General features: G+C 44.7%; 1 protein-coding gene across 2 annotated transcripts in view; it reads right to left on the reverse strand.

Annotated features, from left to right (window-relative positions):
* Positions 1-3,626: 3,626 nt before the first annotated feature.
* ZP2 (zona pellucida glycoprotein 2) overlaps positions 3,627-21,516 on the reverse strand; it is a 28,954-nt gene continuing 11,064 nt past the window's right edge. For both annotated transcript variants that reach the window (XM_087878521.1, XM_087878522.1), the window contains exons 8-18: positions 20,574-20,670; positions 19,061-19,242; positions 17,794-17,926; positions 16,339-16,520; positions 15,573-15,664; positions 13,168-13,292; positions 9,992-10,181; positions 7,335-7,470; positions 6,506-6,602; positions 4,951-5,031; positions 3,627-3,782 (exon numbers count right to left, since the gene is read on the reverse strand). In XM_087878521.1, coding sequence (XP_087734647.1) covers positions 3,652-3,782; positions 4,951-5,031; positions 6,506-6,602; positions 7,335-7,470; positions 9,992-10,181; positions 13,168-13,292; positions 15,573-15,664; positions 16,339-16,520; positions 17,794-17,926; positions 19,061-19,242; positions 20,574-20,670 — 1,446 coding nt within the window. In that variant the 3' untranslated portion in view covers positions 3,627-3,651. The remainder of the gene's footprint in view (positions 3,783-4,950; positions 5,032-6,505; positions 6,603-7,334; positions 7,471-9,991; positions 10,182-13,167; positions 13,293-15,572; positions 15,665-16,338; positions 16,521-17,793; positions 17,927-19,060; positions 19,243-20,573; positions 20,671-21,516) is intronic.

A 21,516-nucleotide genomic window follows, 5' to 3' on the forward strand; every position in this document is an offset into this window, starting at 1 on the left:
TGGACGTGCTTGGCCCCGGCCCTATCTCTTGCCCTTCGGCGGACATCGAAGGCATTGCCAGAGAGGAGGGTCCTGGAGAGGGAGGCCTTGCCAACTCCACTCCTTCACTCTCGGAGTCCTCTCCTGCCGATGACCCAGGCTCAGGTAACGGAGCCACAACAATTTCTCTCTCTGGGCACAATGAGAATTTATCTACTGAACAAAACTCCGCATTGGCGACAGGAAGGGCATCTGGCCAGAAATCACTCAGCTCCATTCAGTTGCCCAGACTCCACCCCACAAGGGATTATGGGGTCATTAAATGGAGATATGGGTTCATCCACCATTTTTGAGAACTGGGGCCTTTGTGTGTAAACTGATCGATAGCTTAACCTGCAGGAGCAGAGTCATTAAATAAATCAATGTTTTGCAAAACTGGCAGCTTTAAGAGGTGTGGACTTTAAGTATACTGGCTGGGGAATTCTGGGAGTTGAAGTCCACATTTCATAAAAGTGGCCACATTTTTTTGGGGGGGGGGACATTGAAATAAACCAATTAAAAGGCAGCTGAAGGAGTCATGGACGTTGTATGCTTCTGTTTTTTCTGTTTTTTTAATATTGAGATTCTCCAAACACACCAAATTGATCCATCGAAAGAAATGTTTTAAATGACATCCATACCCTCATTATTGGAGGTGGGGCAGAAATCATTTTGGGACAAGTCCCATAAAAACATTCACCAGCAATTTTGCTTGATATTCTCATTTGAATTGGAGTCTTAACTCCATCTAATATTGTATATATACTGGCATGCTTATGCTGATTAAATTACAAATAAAAGATTGCTTTATTTTGTGTTTTGGTTTAGTTTCGCCTAGTTTTGACTGTACATGTTTGTGAACTGTTTTGTACAGTCCAAAATCTTGAATAAAGACAATCTAACTTTCTTTTAGAGAAATTGATTGCTGTCGGGGCGAAAAAGCCAGAGACAGTTCACACCTATTTTAACACTTCTTCTACAGTAGACTCCTTCTTGTCAACTCGCAAAGCATCCCTGGCCTGCTCTCGAGTTGCCATAGGCAAAGGAGATGGGAAAACGAACTCTGCAGCTGCGGTGAGGCAGCACAAAACAAAAACACATTCCAGCCATATCTCTGTCAAGGCTGTCTCCACGGTTACCCACAGTGGCTGGAGGGGAGTGATCTCTACAACCTGCGAAATTGCTTCTTAGAGAATATGACTGATGACACACCTTGGACGGAGGGGGGAAACAGGGTCAAGCAGGAACATAAATTACGTGGGGTCAGAGTTGGCTTCCCTTGGAACGTGCAGACATGAAGCTCTGGATTTCTTTTGAAGCTTGGCTTGAGGCTCATGATTTAATTAGGGGATCGGTCGGAACCCTAATACATCTTTCATTGGAGAAAACTAGATTCATTTAAAAACCACAATTCACTAAACAACCGTCATCAAAAATGATTGGATCCAATTTCCATTGGTTTAGATTTGATCCAGAATCACCTTTTGCTGGAAATTGATCTAGTAAATCTATTTTGTGGCCCTTGGTGCTCTTTGAGCTTGGTTATTTTCTTGCAAACATTTCATTACCAAGCTAGGTAACATGATAGCACTGATGATGTTATCTAGTTGGGTCATGAAACGTCTGCAAGAAAACCACCAAGCTCAGCGAGCACCAAGGACTCCTCATGTCAACCCTGAGCTCCAAATATTCTCTCATATCAGTAAATTTGTTCCTTGAATAGAGGGAATAGGGACTGGGGGAAGACAAGGATGAGTTCAAGATTTTGCACCTGACGTGAGTCCAGGTTTAGCTCGCAAAGAAATGCGACAGGAGCTGCATTCCAGACAGCAGAGGGGACAGGACAAGATGGACATACCGTATTTTTCGGAGTATAAGACGCTCTGGACTATAAGACGCACCTACCTTTTTTGGTGAGGAAAACAAGAAAAAGAAACCTGCCTCTGCCTCCCAGCAATTTTGCCTCGTTGCAGCAAACAGCAAACAGCCTGCTTTACTTTCAGTTTCGTTTTCAGCATAGCTTGATTAGCACAAGGAAAAAAAAACTGCCTCCCAACAATTTACCTCCTTGCAGCAAGCAGCAGAGGCCCGCGCAGCAATAGACAATGGCAATCCCTGCAGCCTGAAACAGCTGAGAGTCGGGAGGCCGATCCAACTGATAATCAACTTGTGCTGATCAGGCTGTGCTGAAGCTGAAAGGGGCTGTTTCTTCTTGCTGCAAGGAGGTAAATTGCTGGGAGGCAGAGGCCAAAGGGTGGGGGCCAGTGGGTGGGTGGGGCTACATTCGGTGTATAAGACGCACCCTAATTTTCAAACCCTTTTAGGGGGGGGGAAAGGTGCGTCTTATACTCCGAAAAATACGGTATATAGAAAAAGCGGGATCATTTTGTATTTTAGATACGAGGCATTTCTAGCAACGATCGGGGCCCCAAGAGTAAATGCGTGCATTCCTGACAAAAAGGTCACTTAAAAATAATATTGTCTGCGGAGGAAGAATTCCTGCCTGCTGTGTGAGAAAACGGGAGTGCTGAGAAGCAACTGATCCACCAAATTATGCAGAAGCACAAAGCTGCGAGAGCGGGGAAAATTCCCCCGAGGCATAAAATCACTCCAATCCTTCATCGAAAGCTCTGCATCACTCTTCGGGCCCAAGATCAAATAGTTGGGGGGTTTTTTTTGGCAAACGCAGGAAGGAGGGAAACTCAACCCTTTGAAGAAGCAATTTAAGAGGGATGGTTAAGCAGGAATTTTATCTCCGAGAATTAAGAGCGTTACAAGAGAATTATACTGCAAAAGAAGAAGAAAAGCCTAGCATGCAATCCACCAAATTTGGAAAGCCTGGTCAGTCTGGATCTTACCTAGGTTTGTTTCGTTCCTTGATTATTTAGGGAAGCCATAACTGGATGGGTTCTCACACAGCATAAAGAGTTATCAGCTGTTGTGGTCCGACAGTGAGGAGGTTGGGGAGAAACATGGGCCAGTCCTGGAATCTGAGTAAGGCTCAGACGAGGGCTCTGCGTCAGAGGCAGAGAGGGGGCCAGAGCCATCTGGGAGTGATGTGCTGCCTCCAGAGTTGCACATCATTGAGGCAGAGGAACGGGGGGAGCCTGTTCCCAGTGCGCACATGCGCAGCACTGCCAGAAGGCAAGAACAGTTAAAACAAAAGGGACGACTCGGGAGTAAGGCTTGGAGGTGATTGGTCCCTCCCATAAGACATAAAGGAGGAAGCAAAGGCACATGAACCTTTGCAGGAAGCAACTTTGTTTGTGCTGGTCGGTTTAAATTCTGAAGCTCCGTTTTGACTCTGTGCTCCATGTGGCCTTGCAAAGCTAATTGCCAATTAGGTCTTTGGCAGGGTGTCAAGGGAGATAAAGGTGGGTGTTTATCAGCCTTATTCCAAAGGACTGTGGCAGACTTCTGTCGGACTCTTTACAAACTATTTGTGACTCAGTACGGGCTGTGAATGAACAGAATTCACAGCCGTTGAAATAAAAATAGGGATTTTGGGACTAATCGTGTGCTTTTTACTGTCTCAGGAAGCCTAAGGTCAGAATACTAGCAAGCCATCATGTTATGGCTTAGTGAAATCACTTCACCCACACATGATCCTGGGTAATCGAGGGATCTTTTTATTTAATTGATCAAGCCAGATCCTTTCCGCCTTCGGAATAACAAAACCAGGACTACCACAATAGTAGTCAAAAGGGCAAACACACTTATCGAAGAAACAGCGATCCACACCTTGATGCTCAACTTCTGCTGGCCTGTGGGAAGGAGATCAAAAAAGATAAGAAACGGTGAGAACATGAACAGCTTGACGTCACGGCAAAGAGAACTGCGAATAACAAAAGAACAAGAGTTGGAAGGGACCTTAGAGGTCATCTAGTCCAAACCCCTGGCCCAGGCAGGAGATACCCTACGCCCGTGATGTAAACCATGGCAGGAAATTGGCAAATGGACTGTTTCTGGCCTCCAGAGGGCCTCCGGGGAGGGGGAGGCTGTTTTCACCCTCCCCAAGCTCCTAAAAAGGCTCTGGAGCCTGCGGAAGAGCAAAAAACGGGCCTTTCGGTCCCACCGGAGGTTAGCTAATGGACCGTTTCCGGCCTCCGGAGGGCCTCCAGGTGAGTGGGGAAGGCCATTTTCACCCTCCCCAAGCTCCTAGAAAGGCTCTGGAGCCTGGGGAAGAGCAAAAACCGGGCCTTCCGGTCCCACCGGAAGTTGACAAACGGGCCGTTTCCAGCTTCCAGAGGGCCTCCGGGTGGGTGGGGAAGGCCGTTTTTGCCCTCCCCAAGCTCCCTAGAAAGGCTCTGGAGCCTGGGGAAGAGCAAAAACCGGGCCTTCCGGTCCCACCAGAAGTTGGCAAACGGGCCGTTTCCGGCTTCCGGAGGGCCTCCGGGTGAATGGGGAAGGCCGTTTTCACCCTCCCCAAGCTCCTAGAAAGGCTCTGGAGCCTGGGGAAGAGCAAAAAACGGGCCTTCCAGTCCCACCGGAAGTTGGCAAACGGGCCGTTTCCGGCTTCCAGAGGGCCTCCGGGTGGGTGGGGAAGGCCATTTTTGCCCTCCCCAAGCTCCTAGAAAGGCTCTGGAGCCTGGGGAGAGAGAAAAACAGGCCTACCGGGCCCACCGTGTCATCACATGCCAGGAGCGGGGGGCCCGCATGCGTGACCCCCCCTCCCCCCCTGCTCCTGGCACGCGATGGCAAAAAGGTTAGTCATCCCTGCCCTACACCATTCCAGATAAACGGCTGTCCAAGTCTATTCTTAAAAGCTTCCAGCGATGGAATTCGTATCTTGTTTATCCTTCTCTGTTTTTTGACTTTCAGCACAGCGCTGCTTCTGCCCTCTGCTGCATTCGTGTAACTTGGCCCCCAAGGGCACCCAAAAGCCTAACAGACTCTTTGGCACAATTGCTACAATAATTAAGGATGACGTACCTTGCATCTTAAATTGCTCCTCTGGTACCAAAATGACAGCATGTGGCAGAGTCACAACTGCGGTCTTTTCCGTTGTCTCTTCTGAAAGCAGAAAATAGTGTTTTGTTGCCATAAGACTACTCAACCCAAAAAGCCACTTTTTAGTACGATGGGACTTCATCTCCCAGAATTCTTAGGGATTTGGTGTATGTATGTATGTGTTCTGCCCCAGCTTCGAATTCCCAGAGAATGTGACACACACTAAGCTTCGCAAACACTGTTTAATTCCAAACAAACCCCTTTCAAGAATGCAGGCTTCCCGTGCAAAGGATCCTTATCAAAGTGATTAAGAACAAAGTCCGACAAAGGTTGGCAACCAGCCCAGAAAACCAGATATGAGAAGTCGCTCGCTCTCCAAGATGCTCTGTAGTAATGAGACGTTGTTTCTAGCAAGAAAGCACTAGCTGCATGCGACTTAAATAGACTAAGGGAGTGGCCAATTATCCTCAAGCCCTACAGACCTCCTCCTCCTGAGTAGCCACTCCTGCCTTTTGGCAGTCCTGCGTGCTCGAGCATTGAGGAGAGGCTCCTCCACTTCACTCTCTCCACTTGAAGAAGCCTCTGGAGGTTCTGAAGGCCCAGGCTGAGTCTCTGCCTCTGGCACCACATCCTCTTCAGCCTCTTCGCTGTCCGACGCGAGCGCTGACTGCTGGCGCAACCCCACACCAGCCTCCTCGTCGTCGGGATCAGCCATGATCCGCGCAGGCCACTGACGGGCCACAACAGTATGTATGTATGTATGTATGTATGTATGTATGTATGTATGTATGTATGTATGTATCTATCTATCTATCTATCTATCTATCTATCTATCTATCTATCTATCTATCTATCTATCTATCTATCCATCCATCCATCCATCCATCCATCCATCCATCCATCCATCCATCCATCCATCCACCTACCCACCTCTCCATCTATCTATCCCTTTTTATGAGCCTGTAATCCCTTAATTCAGGGTAGAGCCAGGACTACTAGATGGAATTGAGCATTTGCTGGCCAGATGCCCTTCCTGACACCACATAAGCATTCACAGCAAATATTTTTTTTCTTTGCACACAAGAGAGAAATGTCTGCCGCTACCTAGGATTGAACTCTCAACCTTCCTGAATGGGAGACGAGCGTCTTCACCACTAGGCCACCACACCACTAGGCCACCACACCGCTCTCCTCTGTCTCTCCGTCTTGTCTGATTTATCGGCCACAGGGTAAATCTGGGCAGCTTAGAATATTAATCCATCTAGAACAATGTTTCTCAACCTTGGCAATTTTAAGATGTGTGGACTTCAATTCCCAGAATTGGCTGGGGGAATGCAGGCTGGGGAATTGTGGGAGTTGAAGTCTGCATCTCTTAAAAAGTTGCCAAGGTTGAGAAACGTTAAGAAATCAGGTTGGAGTTAAATGCAGAAAACAAATGTAAAGGAGGCACTAGCTTAGCCCTACATTTGATTCTTCTTAGGTCTCTTTTTTTTTTGGCCTTTATCTCAACTGAGAACTTTGAGGATGAACCCCTTACCTCGTCGTTTTCTGGAAAAACGAGGACACCGAGAAGAGCACAGGGGAGAATCCGGATGCTGTCTATCACAGATGATTACGCTGCAATGAAAATAAACCTAAGAGAAGAAGAAAGTTGTCAGCCCACCAGCTCCTGTAGATCAACTAAGAGGCAAAAGACACAGTAGGGCTACTCCACATCTACAATGAATTTAGAACAATAGAGCCTGGAAGGGAATGGAATGGAATGGAATGGAATGGAATGGAATGGAATGGAATGGAATGGAATGGAATGGAATGGAATAGAATAGAATAGAATAGAATAGAATAGAATAGAATAGAATAGAATAGAATAGAATAGAATAGAATAGAATAGAATAGAACCCTACACCACTTCAGACAAATGTTTATCCAACATCTTCTTAAAAATTTCCAGTGTTGGAACATTCAAAACTTCTGGTGGCAAGTTGTTCCACTGATGAATTGTTCTCACTGTCAGGAAATTTCTCTTTAATTTTGGGTTGCTTCTCTCCTTGATCAGTTTCCACCCATTGCTTCTTGTCCTGCCCTCAGGTGCTTCGGAGAATAGCTTGACTCCCTCTTCTTTGGGGCAGCCCCTGAGATACTGGAAGACTGCTCTCATGTCTCCCCAAGTCCTTCTTTTCATAAGACTAGCCATACCCAGTTCCTGCAACCGTTCTTCATATGTTTTAGCTTCCTCCCAAGAATAAAGCTGAACAAATAATCCACTAACTGCTATATAAATAATCCTCAACTTAATGACCACAATTGAGCCCCAGTTCCAGCAGGAAGAAATCAATCTCGCAAGGATTTTCAGCGGCAAAACTCACCAGATTGGAAAGAGCTTTGCCGTCGGAGACAAAAGCAAATGCCTTCACTTCAAATCTTTGGCGGAAATTAGCATAACTGACCGCCGGGCCGACCGGATGGAAGATGGTTTTGTAATTGTCAAGTTCATATTCGCATCTATGGAAAAGAAGCAAATCAGCGTTAATAAAATGTGCATTCTTCTCTCTTTGGAAAACCTGCGGGGATGGGTTAGAAACAACCAGCCGAGCAGTGTATTTTTGCAAAATAATAATAAAAATCCTGTCTTTAGGGACTGGCTGTATTATTACAAACTAAAGGTAAAGGTTCCCCTCGCACATATCTGCTAGTTGTTCCTGACTCTAGGGGGCGGTGCTCATCTCCGTTTCAAAGCCGAAGAGCCAGCGCTGCCCGAAGACGTCTCTGTGGTCATGTGGCTGGCATGATTCAACACTGAAGGCGCACGGAACGCTGTTTCCTTCCCACCAAAGGTGGTCCCTATTTTTCTACTTGCATTTTTTACCTGCTTTCGAACTGCTAGGTTGGCAGAAGCTGGGACAAGTCACGGGAGCTCACCCCGTTATGCGGCACTAGGGATTCGAACCGCTGAACTGCCGACCCTTCTGATCGACAAGCTCAGCGTCTTAGCCACTGAGGCACCGCGTCCCCTTATTACAAACTAATGCTGCATAATTCACGGTTCTGTCATTCACACCATCTTTTTGCACAAGGTTTGTGCCACACACTCAGCATGAATGCGCGCTCTAATGGTTCTCCAGCTGCATTCATTCTGGTCTTCCTTAACTGCATCAGGTAGAAACGCAATTACCTTTAGACAACATAAACCTGGTTTCGTGTTCAACTCGGTCAGGTTTTTATCTTGATCGATTTGGTGAGAGGCTCAAGACTCTTTCCCCTTTACCTTTTCCAGCATGAAAGTTTGATTTAGTGGTTAAGGCACCAAGCTAGAAAGTGGGAGGCCATGAGTTCAAGTCCCGTCTTAGCCATGATGAAAACCAGCTGGTTGACTTTGGGCCAATCACCAGAAGATGGTGAGTTCTAGTCCCGCCTTAGGCATGAAAACCAGTTGGGTGACTTTGGGCCAATCACCAGGAGATGGTGAGTTCTAGTCCCGCCTTAGGCATGAAAACCAGTTGGGTGACTTTGGGCCAATCACCAGGAGATGGTGAGTTCTAGTCCCGCCTTAGGCATGAAAACCAATTGGGTGACTTTGGGCCAATCACCAGGAGACGGTGAGTTCTAGTCCCGCCTTAGGCATGAAAACCAGTTGGGTGACTTTGGGCCAATCACCAGGAGACGGTGAGTTCTAGTCCCGCCTTAGGCATGAAAACCAGTTGGGTGACTTTGGGCCAATCACCAGGAGACGGTGAGTTCTAGTCCCGCCTTAGGCATGAAAACCAGTTGGGTGACTTTGGGCCAATCACCAGGAGACGGTGAGTTCTAGTCCCGCCTTAGGCATGAAAACCAATTGGGTGACTTTGGGCCAATCACCAGGAGACGGTGAGTTCTAGTCCCGCCTTAGGCATGAAAACCAGCTGGGTGACTTTGGGCCAATCACCAGGAGACGGTGAGTTCTAGTCCCGCCTTAGGCATGAAAACCAGCTGGGTGACTTTGGGCCAATCACCAGGAGACGGTGAGTTCTAGTCCCGCCTTAGGCATGAAAACCAGTTGGGTGACTTTGGGCCAATCACCAGGAGACGGTGAGTTCTAGTCCCGCCTTAGGCATGAAAACCAGTTGGGTGACTTTGGGCCAATCACCAGGAGACGGTGAGTTCTAGTCCCGCCTTAGGCATGAAAACCAGTTGGGTGACTTTGGGCCAATCACCAGGAGACGGTGAGTTCTAGTCCCGCCTTAGGCATGAAAACCAGTTGGGTGACTTTGGGCCAATCACCAGGAGACGGTGAGTTCTAGTCCCGCCTTAGGCATGAAAACCAGTTGGGTGACTTTGGGCCAATCACCAGGAGACGGTGAGTTCTAGTCCCGCCTTAGGCATGAAAACCAGTTGGGTGACTTTGGGCCAATCACCAGGAGACGGTGAGTTCTAGTCCCGCCTTAGGCATGAAAACCAATTGGGTGACTTTGGGCCAATCACCAGGAGACGGTGAGTTCTAGTCCCGCCTTAGGCATGAAAACCAGTTGGGTGACTTTGGGCCAATCACCAGGAGACGGTGAGTTCTAGTCCCGCCTTAGGCATGAAAACCAGTTGGGTGACTTTGGGCCAATCACCAGGAGACGGTGAGTTCTAGTCCCGCCTTAGGCATGAAAACCAATTGGGTGACTTTGGGCCAATCACCAGGAGACGGTGAGTTCTAGTCCCGCCTTAGGCATGAAAACCAATTGGGTGACTTTGGGCCAATCACCAGGAGACGGTGAGTTCTAGTCCCGCCTTAGGCATGAAAACCAATTGGGTGACTTTGGGCCAATCACCAGGAGACGGTGAGTTCTAGTCCTGCCTTAGGCATAAAAACCAGCTGGGTGACTTTGGGCCAGTCCCTCTCTTTTCAGCCCAACCCACCTCACAAGACTGTTATTGTGTGGAAAATAGGAGGAAGAAAGCGGGTTGGGTACATTTACAAATACGAGTTGTTTGGAAAAATAACAAAGTCAGGATACAAGTAAGTACATGAATAGAAAGGAAGAAAATAATGGCCATTTACCCATCAACCACAATGTTCCAGTGTGGCAAAGAAGTAGGTTCTAAGGAGAGGGTAGCCCAGCAGTTCTCCAACATTAAATGGATGTTTGGGTCATTTCGGTTAAGTACTTGAACCTCAAGGAAAATGGGCTCTCGCAGGTATTTCACAAGTGGATATTGGTCATCTGTATAAGGAACCGAGTAGAACTGATCTGCAAAACAAGAAACCATATCTGGAGCTGCTCCTTGGTTTATTTTATTTATTTGATTTGATTTCTATACCGCCCTACTCCCGAAGGACTCAGGGCGGTGCACAGCCAAACAATAAAACACAGACATACAAAATTTTAAAGTAGAATTAAAATCAAATTAAATAGTTTTGGCCCAGACAAATTAAAACCCCAAACTATTTAAAACCAATTGTAAAATTTGAATATATAAAATACTAAAAGATATTAAAAAATTAAAATCTTTTATAAAAGAGGGAGAAAATTAGGCCAGGCCCGCCTGGTGAAATAATAAGGTCTTTAGAGTGCGGCGGAAGGTGCGCAGATCCGGGATCCTCCGTATCTCCAGGGGAAGCTCGTTCCAGATCATAGGTGCCCCCACAGAGAAGGCTCTCCCCCTGGGGGCCGCCAGTCGGCATTGTTTGGCCAACGGCACCCGGAGGAGCCCCTCTCTATGGGAGCGTACCGGCCAGTGGGAGGCTATTGGTGGTAGTAGGCGGTCCCGCAAGTACCCAGGTCCTGAGCCATGGAGCACTTTAAAGGTGGTAACCAAAACCTTGAAGCGCACCCGGAAGACCACCGGGAGCCAGTGCAGCTCACGCAGGAGGGGTGTTACGTGGGAACGCCATGTCGCTCCCATTACCACCCGCGTGGCCGCACTCTGCACCAGTTGGAACCTCCGGGTGCTCCTCAAGGGGAGCCCCATGTAGAGAGCGTTGCAATAGTCCAGGCGGGAGGTGACGAAAGCATGAGTGACCGTGCGTAAGGAGTCCCGATCCAGAAAGGGACGCAACTGGCGGATCAGGCGAACCTGATGAAAAAATCCTCCCAATCAGAGTTGGTTGCCAACTCTGGTGGCATTCAAACCCCCCATTCAATCGCGTCAAGATTTTGCTTCCAATTTGTCATTTGTGACTCCAGCATTCTTTAAACCCAGTTCCAAAAATCCCCGGTGCGTGTACTGAGAAATTTAGTTGTTCGAGGCTTCCAAAATCCTCTTTTTTTTCTCTCTCCATTTCTCTCAGCCCATTTTTCAAATTTTATTTCACGCCATTTCATTTTATCGCTTCGATCCTCGTGGGCTCCACAGGCAGTTAAAACTGGATTTCAAGTTAGGGTTTCCAAATCGGAAAAATAGTAATACGGGCAGCTGTATTTTAATTTAGCTTTTTAAACGTACGGCTTTCTAGTTCGGCAGCCTTTTTAAGGCACGCGCTGTTTAGATAGAAGACATGAAAAACAATGTGCACGTAATTATGTTTATGTGCGTTAATTGCACACCCGAAGGAGACTTCAATTTAAATAGGCCATTAAGGGCGCTTTCTTTCTTCCCGATGTCTTTTAAAAGCAAAAGGACATCATTTGCAGCAATTTAGATCATTTCTATAATGATGGCATTATGCAAATTACAGAAATCATTACAAAGTGTGTATATTTAACGCTTTGGATATTTTTAAAGAGCTTCATCCAGATAACTATGGATACATTGGATCTATGCTACCTGAAACTTCTGCCAATAGCCATAGCACTTAGATTTATATACCGCTTCACAGGGTTTTACAGCCCTCTCTTAAGCAGTTTACAGAGTCAGCATCTTGCCATCAACAATCTGGGTCCTCATTTTACCCACCTCAGAAGGATGGATGGCTGAGTCAACCTTGAGTCGGTCAGGATCGAACTCCTGGCAGTAGGCAGAGCCAGCTTGAAATTCTGCATTCTAACCACTGTGCCACCACGGCGTCCTGTCCTGTCCTGTCCTGTCCTTCTATCCTATCCTTTCCTTTCCTTTTTTCCTTTCCTTCCCTTCCCTCCTTCCTTCCTTCCCAAGCAATAACAGACTTATATACCACTTCACAGTGCTTTACGGTCCTCTCCAAGAGGTTTACAGAGTCAGCATCTTGCCACCAACAATCTGGGTCCTCATTTTACCTACCTCAGAAGGATGGAAGGTTGAGTCAACCTTCAGTCAGTCAGGATCGAACTCCTGGCAGTAGGCAGAGTCAGCTTGAAATTCTGCATTCTAACCACTGTGCCACCACGGCGTCCTGTCCTGTCCTGTCCTGTCATCCTGTCCTGTCCTTTCCTTCTATCCTTTCCTTTCCTTTCCTTTTTTCCTTTCCTTCCCTTCCTTCCTTCCTTCCCAAGCAATAGCAGACTTATATACCACTTCACAGTGCTTTACAGTCCTCTCCAAGAGGTTTACAGAGTCAGCCACTTGCCCCCAACAATCTGGGTCCTCATTTTACCCACCTCGGAAGGATGGAATGCTGAGTCGACCTTGAGCCTGGTGAGATTCGAATTGCCGAATTGCAGTCAGCCGGCAGTCAGCAGCAGTAGCCTGCAGTACTGCACGCTAACCACTGCACCATCCTGGCAAGCAGTTTCAAGTAGTTTCATAAACAAAGAATCCGGTTCTCTAAAATCAGTGTTTCTTAATCTTAGCGACTTTAAGATGTGTGGACTTCAATTCCCAGAATTCCTCCAGCCAGCCATGCTGGGAATTTTGAAGTCCACTTATCTTAATTGTTGCCAAGGTTGAGAAACAGGGGTCAGCAACCTTAAACCCTCAAAGAGCCACAAAGGTCCTAACCGGAAGCCCCCCGTTCAATTCTGGAGCCGACCGGAAGTCCTGTTCCCCCACCATAGAGTCTCCTCCTAGTGCGGTGTCCTTTTTCCTCTTCTTGTCCTAACCAAAAGCCCTATCAATTGTGGAGCTGACCAGAAAACCCGCCGCCCCTTGGCGTAAAATCTCCTCCTGGAACACCATGCTTTCCCCGCCTTAAATTGAAACTCCTCTCCAAATTGTGGTGCCAACCAGCAACAGGGAGCCGCAGCAGAGGGATGAAAGAGCCACATGCGGCTCCAGAGCCACAGGTTGCTGACCCCTGCTCTAGATACCGGAAGTATGAAGACTTAAAACTGCAATGAAGAAATGTCTCCCCCCACCTAGCCATGAATTAAAATGTCTCACCTGGATAAATGAGAAGAAGAAGAGAAAGTGGACCTTGGTTGATTGCAGGCGCAGGAGGAGGAAATGTGTTTATTCTGACATTCAAGGAAGTATCGGCACTCTCGTACGAGCAAACCACGGTCAACCTGGAAAGAAAAGTTGAGTAACATCAGCCCTTTGAGGTAGTCTGGACAGGTAACCAAAAACCTGAGTACTAACGCTACCTTTATGGTGAGGTTATCTTGAAAATCTGAACGCACCTGTCCCTCCCACTCGTCTTTACTTCCCAAAGAACTAGGGAGGGTCCCCTTCCCCTTTCTCCACCACCCGCATTCCTGCTTTGGGACTCAGACATCTCTTATCAAATATTGCCTAGTGATAGTAATAGCCTTTAAGACTTAAGTCTGTTGAGCCTGGATAGCTCAACAGACAGAGCACTGTAATTTAACACCAGCTGTCTGCAATTAAAGTAAGATCGAATCTCGCCAGGCTCAAGGTTGACTCAGCCTTCCATCCTTTCTAAGGTAGGTAAATTAAGGACCCAATTTGTGGGGGCAATAAGCTGACTTTGTATAAATATACAAAAGTATGAAGGCTATTGCTTAACGCACTGTAAGCCGGCCTGAGTCTCCGGAGAAGGGCGGCATATAAATCAAATTTAAATATATATATATATATCCTTCAGAGGTCAGTAAAATGAGGACCCAGACTGTTGGGGGCAAAAGGCTGCCTCTGTAAACCGCTTAGAGAGGGCTGTCAAAGCACTGTGAAGCGGTATGTAAGTCTTATTGTTATTACTATTTTCCTTCCATCCATCCATCCTTCCTTCCTTCCTTCCTTCCTTCCTTCCTTCCTTCCTTCCTTCCTTCCTTCCTTCCTTCCTTCCTTCCATCCATCCATCCATCCATCCATCCATCCATCCATCCATCCATGGTGCGCAGTGGTTAAAATGCAGTATTGCAGGCTAATTCTGCCAAATGGCAGCAGTTCGATCCTGACCGGCTCAAGGTTGACTCAGCCTTCCATCCTTCCGAGGTCGGTAAAATGAGGACCCAGATTGTTGGGGGCAAAAGGCTGACTCTGTAAACCGCTTAGAGAGGGCTGTAAAAGCACTGTGAAGCGGTATGTAAGTACGGTAAATGCTATTGCTAATTCATCTGCATTCAAAGATTTTATTTTCCCTGCCAAGGTTCAGCCAGAGTTACACGTCTTCCAATGTTGTTTTTAGTCAAAAGTTTCTCCTCTTAAGCAACCCACCCTCTCAGATCGGCAGTATTCTCATTTCATAGTCAATTGAGGAATGGGGGGAAAGAATGAAAACCTCTCTCGCTTCAATTCTATTATTCTTGCCCTCTTGCATTTGAAGAACTGTAGCCTATTTCTTACGTGACTGGGTTTACACATCACTCACATTCATATAATGTAAATTTCGGCTTTAGTCGGTTAAATAAAAGCCAGCCGCCCTGTCGATCAATCACAGCCTAAAGATTAGCGTGGCATTCAAATGCACGATTTACACAATAGCACAAAAACCCGGCTTTAAACGATCACCCTAACTGAAAATGCTGAAGGATTGATTGGTTGCAGAAATCGCCACGTACAAGGCAGAGACATACTATCCAGTTATGATTTTTTTTTTAAAAGCAGGAGTTGGGTTTTTCTGAAATCTCTTTTGTTATCTGGCTTTCAATCGTGAAGAACGGGGAGAGGTTATTCATTCAATCCAGGATTAATTTAGCTACATCAATGTTACATAATTTAGGCCAACGGCATAAACTCTTATTAATATTGTCTGCACACAAGTTTCAAAACAATGAACTCTGCACGGAGCGATAAACCCGGAATTTAAATTTTATTTATTTATTTATTGGTTCGATTTATATGCTGCCCTTTCTCCGGAGACTCAGGGCAGCTTACAATGCGTTAAGCAATAGCCTTCATACTTTTGTATATACCTGCTTAGTAGGGCTTTTGGCCCCCCCTAAGCGGTGTTCTTTTTTATACAAAGTCAGCTTATTGCCCCCACAATCCGGGTCCTCATTTTACCTACCTCGGAAGGATGGAAGGCTGAGTCAACCTTGAGCCTGGTGAGAATTGACCTCGCAGTAATTGCAGGCAGCTGGTGCTACTTAATAGCACTTTAGTCTGCTGCGCCACCAAGGCTCTTGGTGTTATCCGTCGCTTCCAAAAGTTACTGATTGGAGGCTGGGCCGATCGGCGAAATCAAAAATTTTTATTGCATTTATCATCAATGCATATTGCAAAAAAAAAAAAAAAAAGCATTGCAATCCTAAAATGCATGGGTAGTCTTGAGCAATACTTTGCAGCCCGAATTCTGCTGGAATTGCGCACGAATGGAAAAAGCACAAATACCCACAGAAAATTACGTCATCTTGATCGCCACATAGAAGGCAAGCCAGACTCACCTGAAATCGCTGTCTCTGGAGATCCAGCGTGGGGGTTGATCTGGCCAAATGGAACTCACTTCATTTTCATAAACCATCTTCTCGCCAACCACCTGGAATCGCAAAAGGGTACAAATAGTTCTCGGAGTACAACCATTCGTTTAGTGAACCTTCGAAGTTACAATGGCACTGAAAAAAAGTGACTTATGACCATTTTTCACACTTACGGCCATTGCAACACCCCTGTGGTCATCATCATCATTTTAACAACCCCATAATCCCTTGCGGGGTGGAGTCTGCGCAACTGAATGGAGCTAGCAGGGTGTTAACTGGCCGGATGCCTTTCCTGTCGCCAATGTGGAGTTTTTTTCAGCAGATAAATTCCCATTATGCCAGAGAGAGAAATAGCTGCCTCTATCTAGGATCGAACTCACAGCCTCCGAAGAGGCAAGAGCTCCACCTCTAGGCCACCGCACCACTCTGTAACACCCCTGTGGTCACGTGATCAAAATTCGGACACTTGTCAACTCATTTTTATGACGGTTGCAATATCCTGGGGTCATGTGATCCCCTTTTGCCAAATCAGCGGGGAAAGCCAAATTCACTTAAGAACCATGTTACTAACTTAACTACTGTGGCATGAAAGGACGTAAAATGAGGCAAATTCATTTAACAGTTGTCTCCCTTAGCAAGAAAACTTTGGAGCTCAATTGTGGTCATAATTCAAGGACAACCTGTATCGGTGAAGGAGGAGAACCAACTGGGTTCATCTGAAGGAGGACCTTACCTTCACCGTGGTCCCGCAACCGTTCAGTGGCACACGGAAATGGACTCGATCTTTCGAAGCCGACCAGTAGACGGGCCCACAGGTTGGGTCTCTAAGCCTGAGGGTATCCAGGTTTAAGTCCGGTTTCGTACTGCTGCTCGCTATCTCAAAATCCATGTGTCCATCTTGAGTGCATATGGTGACTGTAAGGAAGTTGGGAATCAAGTCATACACCATGATAAGCCACAATGAGTTCAACTGAAGAGAATACTGTACCTCAGGGTGGAATCGGGAAGTTTTTGGTCTTCTTGAGGGAGGTTGGTTGGTTGCAGACATTTTATTACCCAACTAAGGAACATCAACAATGTCTGTCTGATTTTGGCCCTTTTTTAGTACAGATGGTCCTCACTTAGTGACCATTCAACATTACGATGGATTCCCCAAAGATATTTATGACATATTGAACATATTTTACCACAGATAGTTCTCACATAGTGACCACTCAACATTACGATGGATTCCCCAAAGATATTTATGACATATTGAACATATTTTACCACAGATAGTTCTCACATAGTGACCACTCAACATTACGATGGATTCCCCAAAGATATTTATGACATATTGAACATATTTTACCACAGATAGTTCTCACATAGTGACCACTCAACATTACGATGGATTCCCCAAAGATATTTATGACATATTGAACATATGTTACCACAGATAGTTCTCAGTTAGTGACCATTTGAAGTTACGATGGACCTTCCAGAGAGACTTATGACATGTTTAACATATTTTAGTACAGATAGTTCTCATTTAAAGATCACTTGATGTTATGATGGATTCTCCAGAGATACTTATGACCTTTTGAACATATTTTACTATAGATAGTTCTCACCATTTGACGGTTCAATGGACTATCCCAGATACTTACAACATATTTAACATACAGATACATATAATCCTCACTTATCAACCATTCAAAGTTACAATGGATCTCCCCAGAGATACTTATGACATATTGAACATATTTTACTACAGATAGTTCTCACGGTGACCATTTGAAGTTATGATGGACCTCCCAGAGAGACTAATGACATATTTAACATATTTTATAGTACAGATAGGCCTGTTATCTTAAATATAAAACCCCAACATCCAATCCACAGAGAAAGCAGGCCCAAAATTATAGCTTTATCACTTGTGGGGGGGGAGAGAAAAGGAGGGAGAAATTGCTAAAAAGATCTAAATTCAGCAGGAAAACCAAGCACATATCAATTTTTTGGCCAGAAAATGTGCTAATAGGGCAGAAAGGTGTGTGAGTTTTTCTCAATTGAAGTAGAAAGATGGAAGTGGCATGTTCTCTGCATTGAGGCTTCTGAAGATGGTTGACCCATAACTATGATAGCATGTTTAACCCTTCGCAGGCCACATTCAAAGATCTATCTTTAAGACCGATGTTAAAATCCTCACCTATTGGTGCATTTTGTTCACAAGGGCATTCTGGATAGCTAACCATGGTGGCTATTTCGCCACGGTAGTCAAAATTCAACGTCAAGGACTCAACGTACAACTGAAAACCTGAGCAGTCGTGATCTCTGTAGGCCTGGAAAATCAGAGAGATAAAATTATTCCACTGCTTTCATCAGTTTCAACTTTAACACAAGAGGAGTGGTTAGAGCTGATGGTTAAGCATTTAATATTACATGTGTTGACAGTGGCGCGAATTGTATTTTCACAACATTGGAAGAATGAGGATACTCCTACAGATGAGAATATCATCAAAAAGATATTAGACTGTGCAGAGATAGATAGATTGACACTAAAAATAAAGGACAAGGAAGAAACAATACTTTTTAACGGGATTTGTTTTATCAATGGCTAGATGGCAGAAGTAGAAATTAGAAGATGAAAGATTATTACTATGCACATGTGAATAATGAAAGATTATTGTATGTAAGTAAATAATATACTATTACGATTACTATTATTATATTATTATTATCTTTATTCATTAAACAAGAAATTCAGTCAACTGAACATTCAAAAATGCATCACAAATACCATTGACTGGTGCTAATGGTTGATAAGGGTTGGTGCCAGCGTCCTAGGGATCAACCAAGTACCTTCTTAAGATGTACGATGTTCCAAGTAGCGCAGTTTTTTGCAGTTCCGCTGGTGTTATTGCAGGAAGCTGCAATTTGTTGATGTATCTTATAAAATTCTTGGACATGGTACCAAGTGCCCCAATGACAATGGATACCATTGCATGTTTCATCCATAGCCATTTATTATTTAAATATATTATTATTTAATAATATATTATTAAATAGATAATAGATATAATCAATGTATATTATTATTATTATTATTATTATTATTATTATTATTATTATTATTATTATTATTATTATACTGTACAAGCAAAATGACTCAGGCAATGCAATGTTCATTAAGCACTTATATTGATTAAAAATAAAATTAAAATAACAGAACTGATGGTTAATCAACTGATGATCCTATTGAGGTACACTCAAGGTAGGTTATTGAACCCAGGAAACTTTTAAGAGTGGACTTCAATTCCTAGAATTCTCCAGCCAGCTCTTGTACCTTTAAGAGCAGGGATTTCCAACTTTGGTAACTTTAAGACTTGTAGACTTCAACTCCCAGAATTCCCTAGCCACAAAACAACCCCCAACATTTGCCTCAAGAAATATGTCCTCGGACTCAAGGAACTTACTCGTGTGTTCAGAATTCTTTTGGGAATATACAACTTCACTCCTTTTCTGGTATCCACACCAATCCCATTGGCTTGAAGTTGGTGTACCGGAATGTTCTTCTCATTCAGACTGACATCTGTCAATTTTCCTGGGAAAGCTGGGAGAATCACCATCATGTGGGTCGAATTACAGATTGCTGGGCCTGAAAAGTTGGGTGGGGGGGGAAAGATTGAAGATTTTCCAAACCAATTTTTCTTCTCCAATTTTTGATTGGAGTATATTCTTCATGTTGAGGTTCTTCAAGAAGAGCTTCAATCCTGATAGGAAGCTTGCATAATATACCTCTTCCGAAGAATTATGGGCTGTCAACATGACGCCAACTATGTTATGTTAATCTGGTTGGTTCAATAATCCCATTACTATGTTCAGGCCTAATGTAGTAACATAAACCATGAATTTACAAACCATACTTGTTGCATTTACAACCTTGGAGTACTCATTTCTAAAGATCTAAGTGCCCGAGTCCACTGTAACAACATTGCTAAAAAGGCATTAAGAGTTGTTAATCTAATCTTGTGTAGCTTCTTCTCTGGTAATGTTGTACCACTAACTAGAGCATACAAAACATTTGCTAGACCAATTCTTGAATACAGCTCATCTGTCTGGAACCCGCACTGCATATCGGACATAAATACAATCAAGAGTGTCCAGAGATATTTCACAAGAAGAGTCCTCCATTTCTCTAACCGCAATAAAATACCTTATGTCACCAGACTCCAAATTTGGGGCTTAGACAACTTAGAACTACGCCGACTTCAGTCTGACCTAAGCGTAGTACATAAAATTATCTGCCACAATGTACTTCCTGTCAATGACTTCAGCTTCAGTCACAACAATACACGAGCAAATAATAGATACGAACTCTAGGTAAACCACCCCAAACTCGACTGCAGAAAATATGACTTCAGTAACAGAGTGGTCAATGCCTGGAATGCACTACCTGACTCTGTGGTTTCATCCCAAAACCCCCAAAATTTTAACCTTAAACTGTCTACTGCTGACCTCACTCCATTCCTAAGAGGTCTGTAAGGGGCGTGCATAAATGCACCAGCGGGCCTACAGTCCCTGTCCTAATATTCCTTTTTACTTACTCTTTTCATGTATTCAAATTATGTTTATATTTTTATATTTTTACCTGTCATCTTATATATGCTTGACAAATAAACTTATGATTATGATAACATGCTAAGTCCCAAATCGTATTCAGGTTTTGTCTATTTTCTGAGTTCAGCTTTGTCAGAATTCCATTCATCCACTTTCCTACCCTATCGGAAAATAAACTCGGATCAAGAAAGGAAGATAAGGGAAAATATGGTTCTTTTTTCATGACAAAAATGCATAAGTTAAAGGAATGGATAGGAGGAGTCAACTTATGAGGAAGAACATGGAAAAGCTACGGATGGAACACCCAAGTCTGAAGCCAGCATCTCCATATCTGATTTAGAAGCAGAACGTTGGAAAGAAAGTTTTCACCTGGGGCGCAGATCATTCTTGATTCCAGAGTCAGGCGCTGCTCTGGTGGCCCATAAGTTAGCTTGATGGCTACCGTGTACAACACGTGGTCACCTTCCTGAAAGACATATGGTAACGTTTCATGCTTTTAACCTTCTAGAAACTTTTTTTACGGCAATATCCAATCCTAAAGCAGGTCTTGACACTTCCCCCAAACCACTAAAGTGAAAAGTTGTACATCACTATATCATCACCATTATCTCATAGCACATCATTACCATGAGGCATGGAAGTCAGTTAGGTGACTTTGGGCCAATCACCAGGCGACTGAGAGTTCTAGTCCCGCCTTAGCCATGAAAGCCAACTGGGCGACTTTGAGCGAATTTACCAGGAGATGGTAAGTTCTAGTCCCAACTTTAGCATGAAAGTCAGTTGGGTGACTTTGGGCCAATCACCAGGAGACTGAGAGTTCTAGTCCCACCTTAGCCATGAAAGCCAACTGGGCGACTTTGAGCGAATTTACCAGGAGATGGTAAGTTCTAGTCCCAACTTTAGCATGAAAGTCAGTTGGGTGACTTTGGGCCAATCACCAGGAGACTGAGAGTTCTAGTCCCACCTTAGCCATGAAAGCCAACTGGGCGACTTTGAGCGAATTTACCAGGAGATGGTAAGTTCTAGTCCCAACTTTAGCATGAAAGTCAGTTGGGTGACTTTGGGCCAATCACCAGGAGACTGAGAGTTCTAGTTCCGCCTTAGGCATTAATGCTGGCTAGGTGACATTGGGCCAGTCCCTCTCCCTCAGCCCAACCCACCTCACAGGATTGTTGTTGTGGAGAAAATAGCAAGAGGAAGGAATATTAGGTAATGTTTGCTACCTTGAGTTACCTATAAAATAATAAAGGCAGGATAAAAACAAGACAAAAAATAAAAACCAATCAATGTAGAGGCCACCTATTCTAAAAAC

Source organism: Pantherophis guttatus, chromosome 14 (assembly GCF_059756535.1).
Source record: "Pantherophis guttatus breed Tessera chromosome 14, ASM5975653v1, whole genome shotgun sequence".
Lineage (NCBI taxonomy): Eukaryota > Metazoa > Chordata > Lepidosauria > Squamata > Colubridae > Pantherophis > Pantherophis guttatus.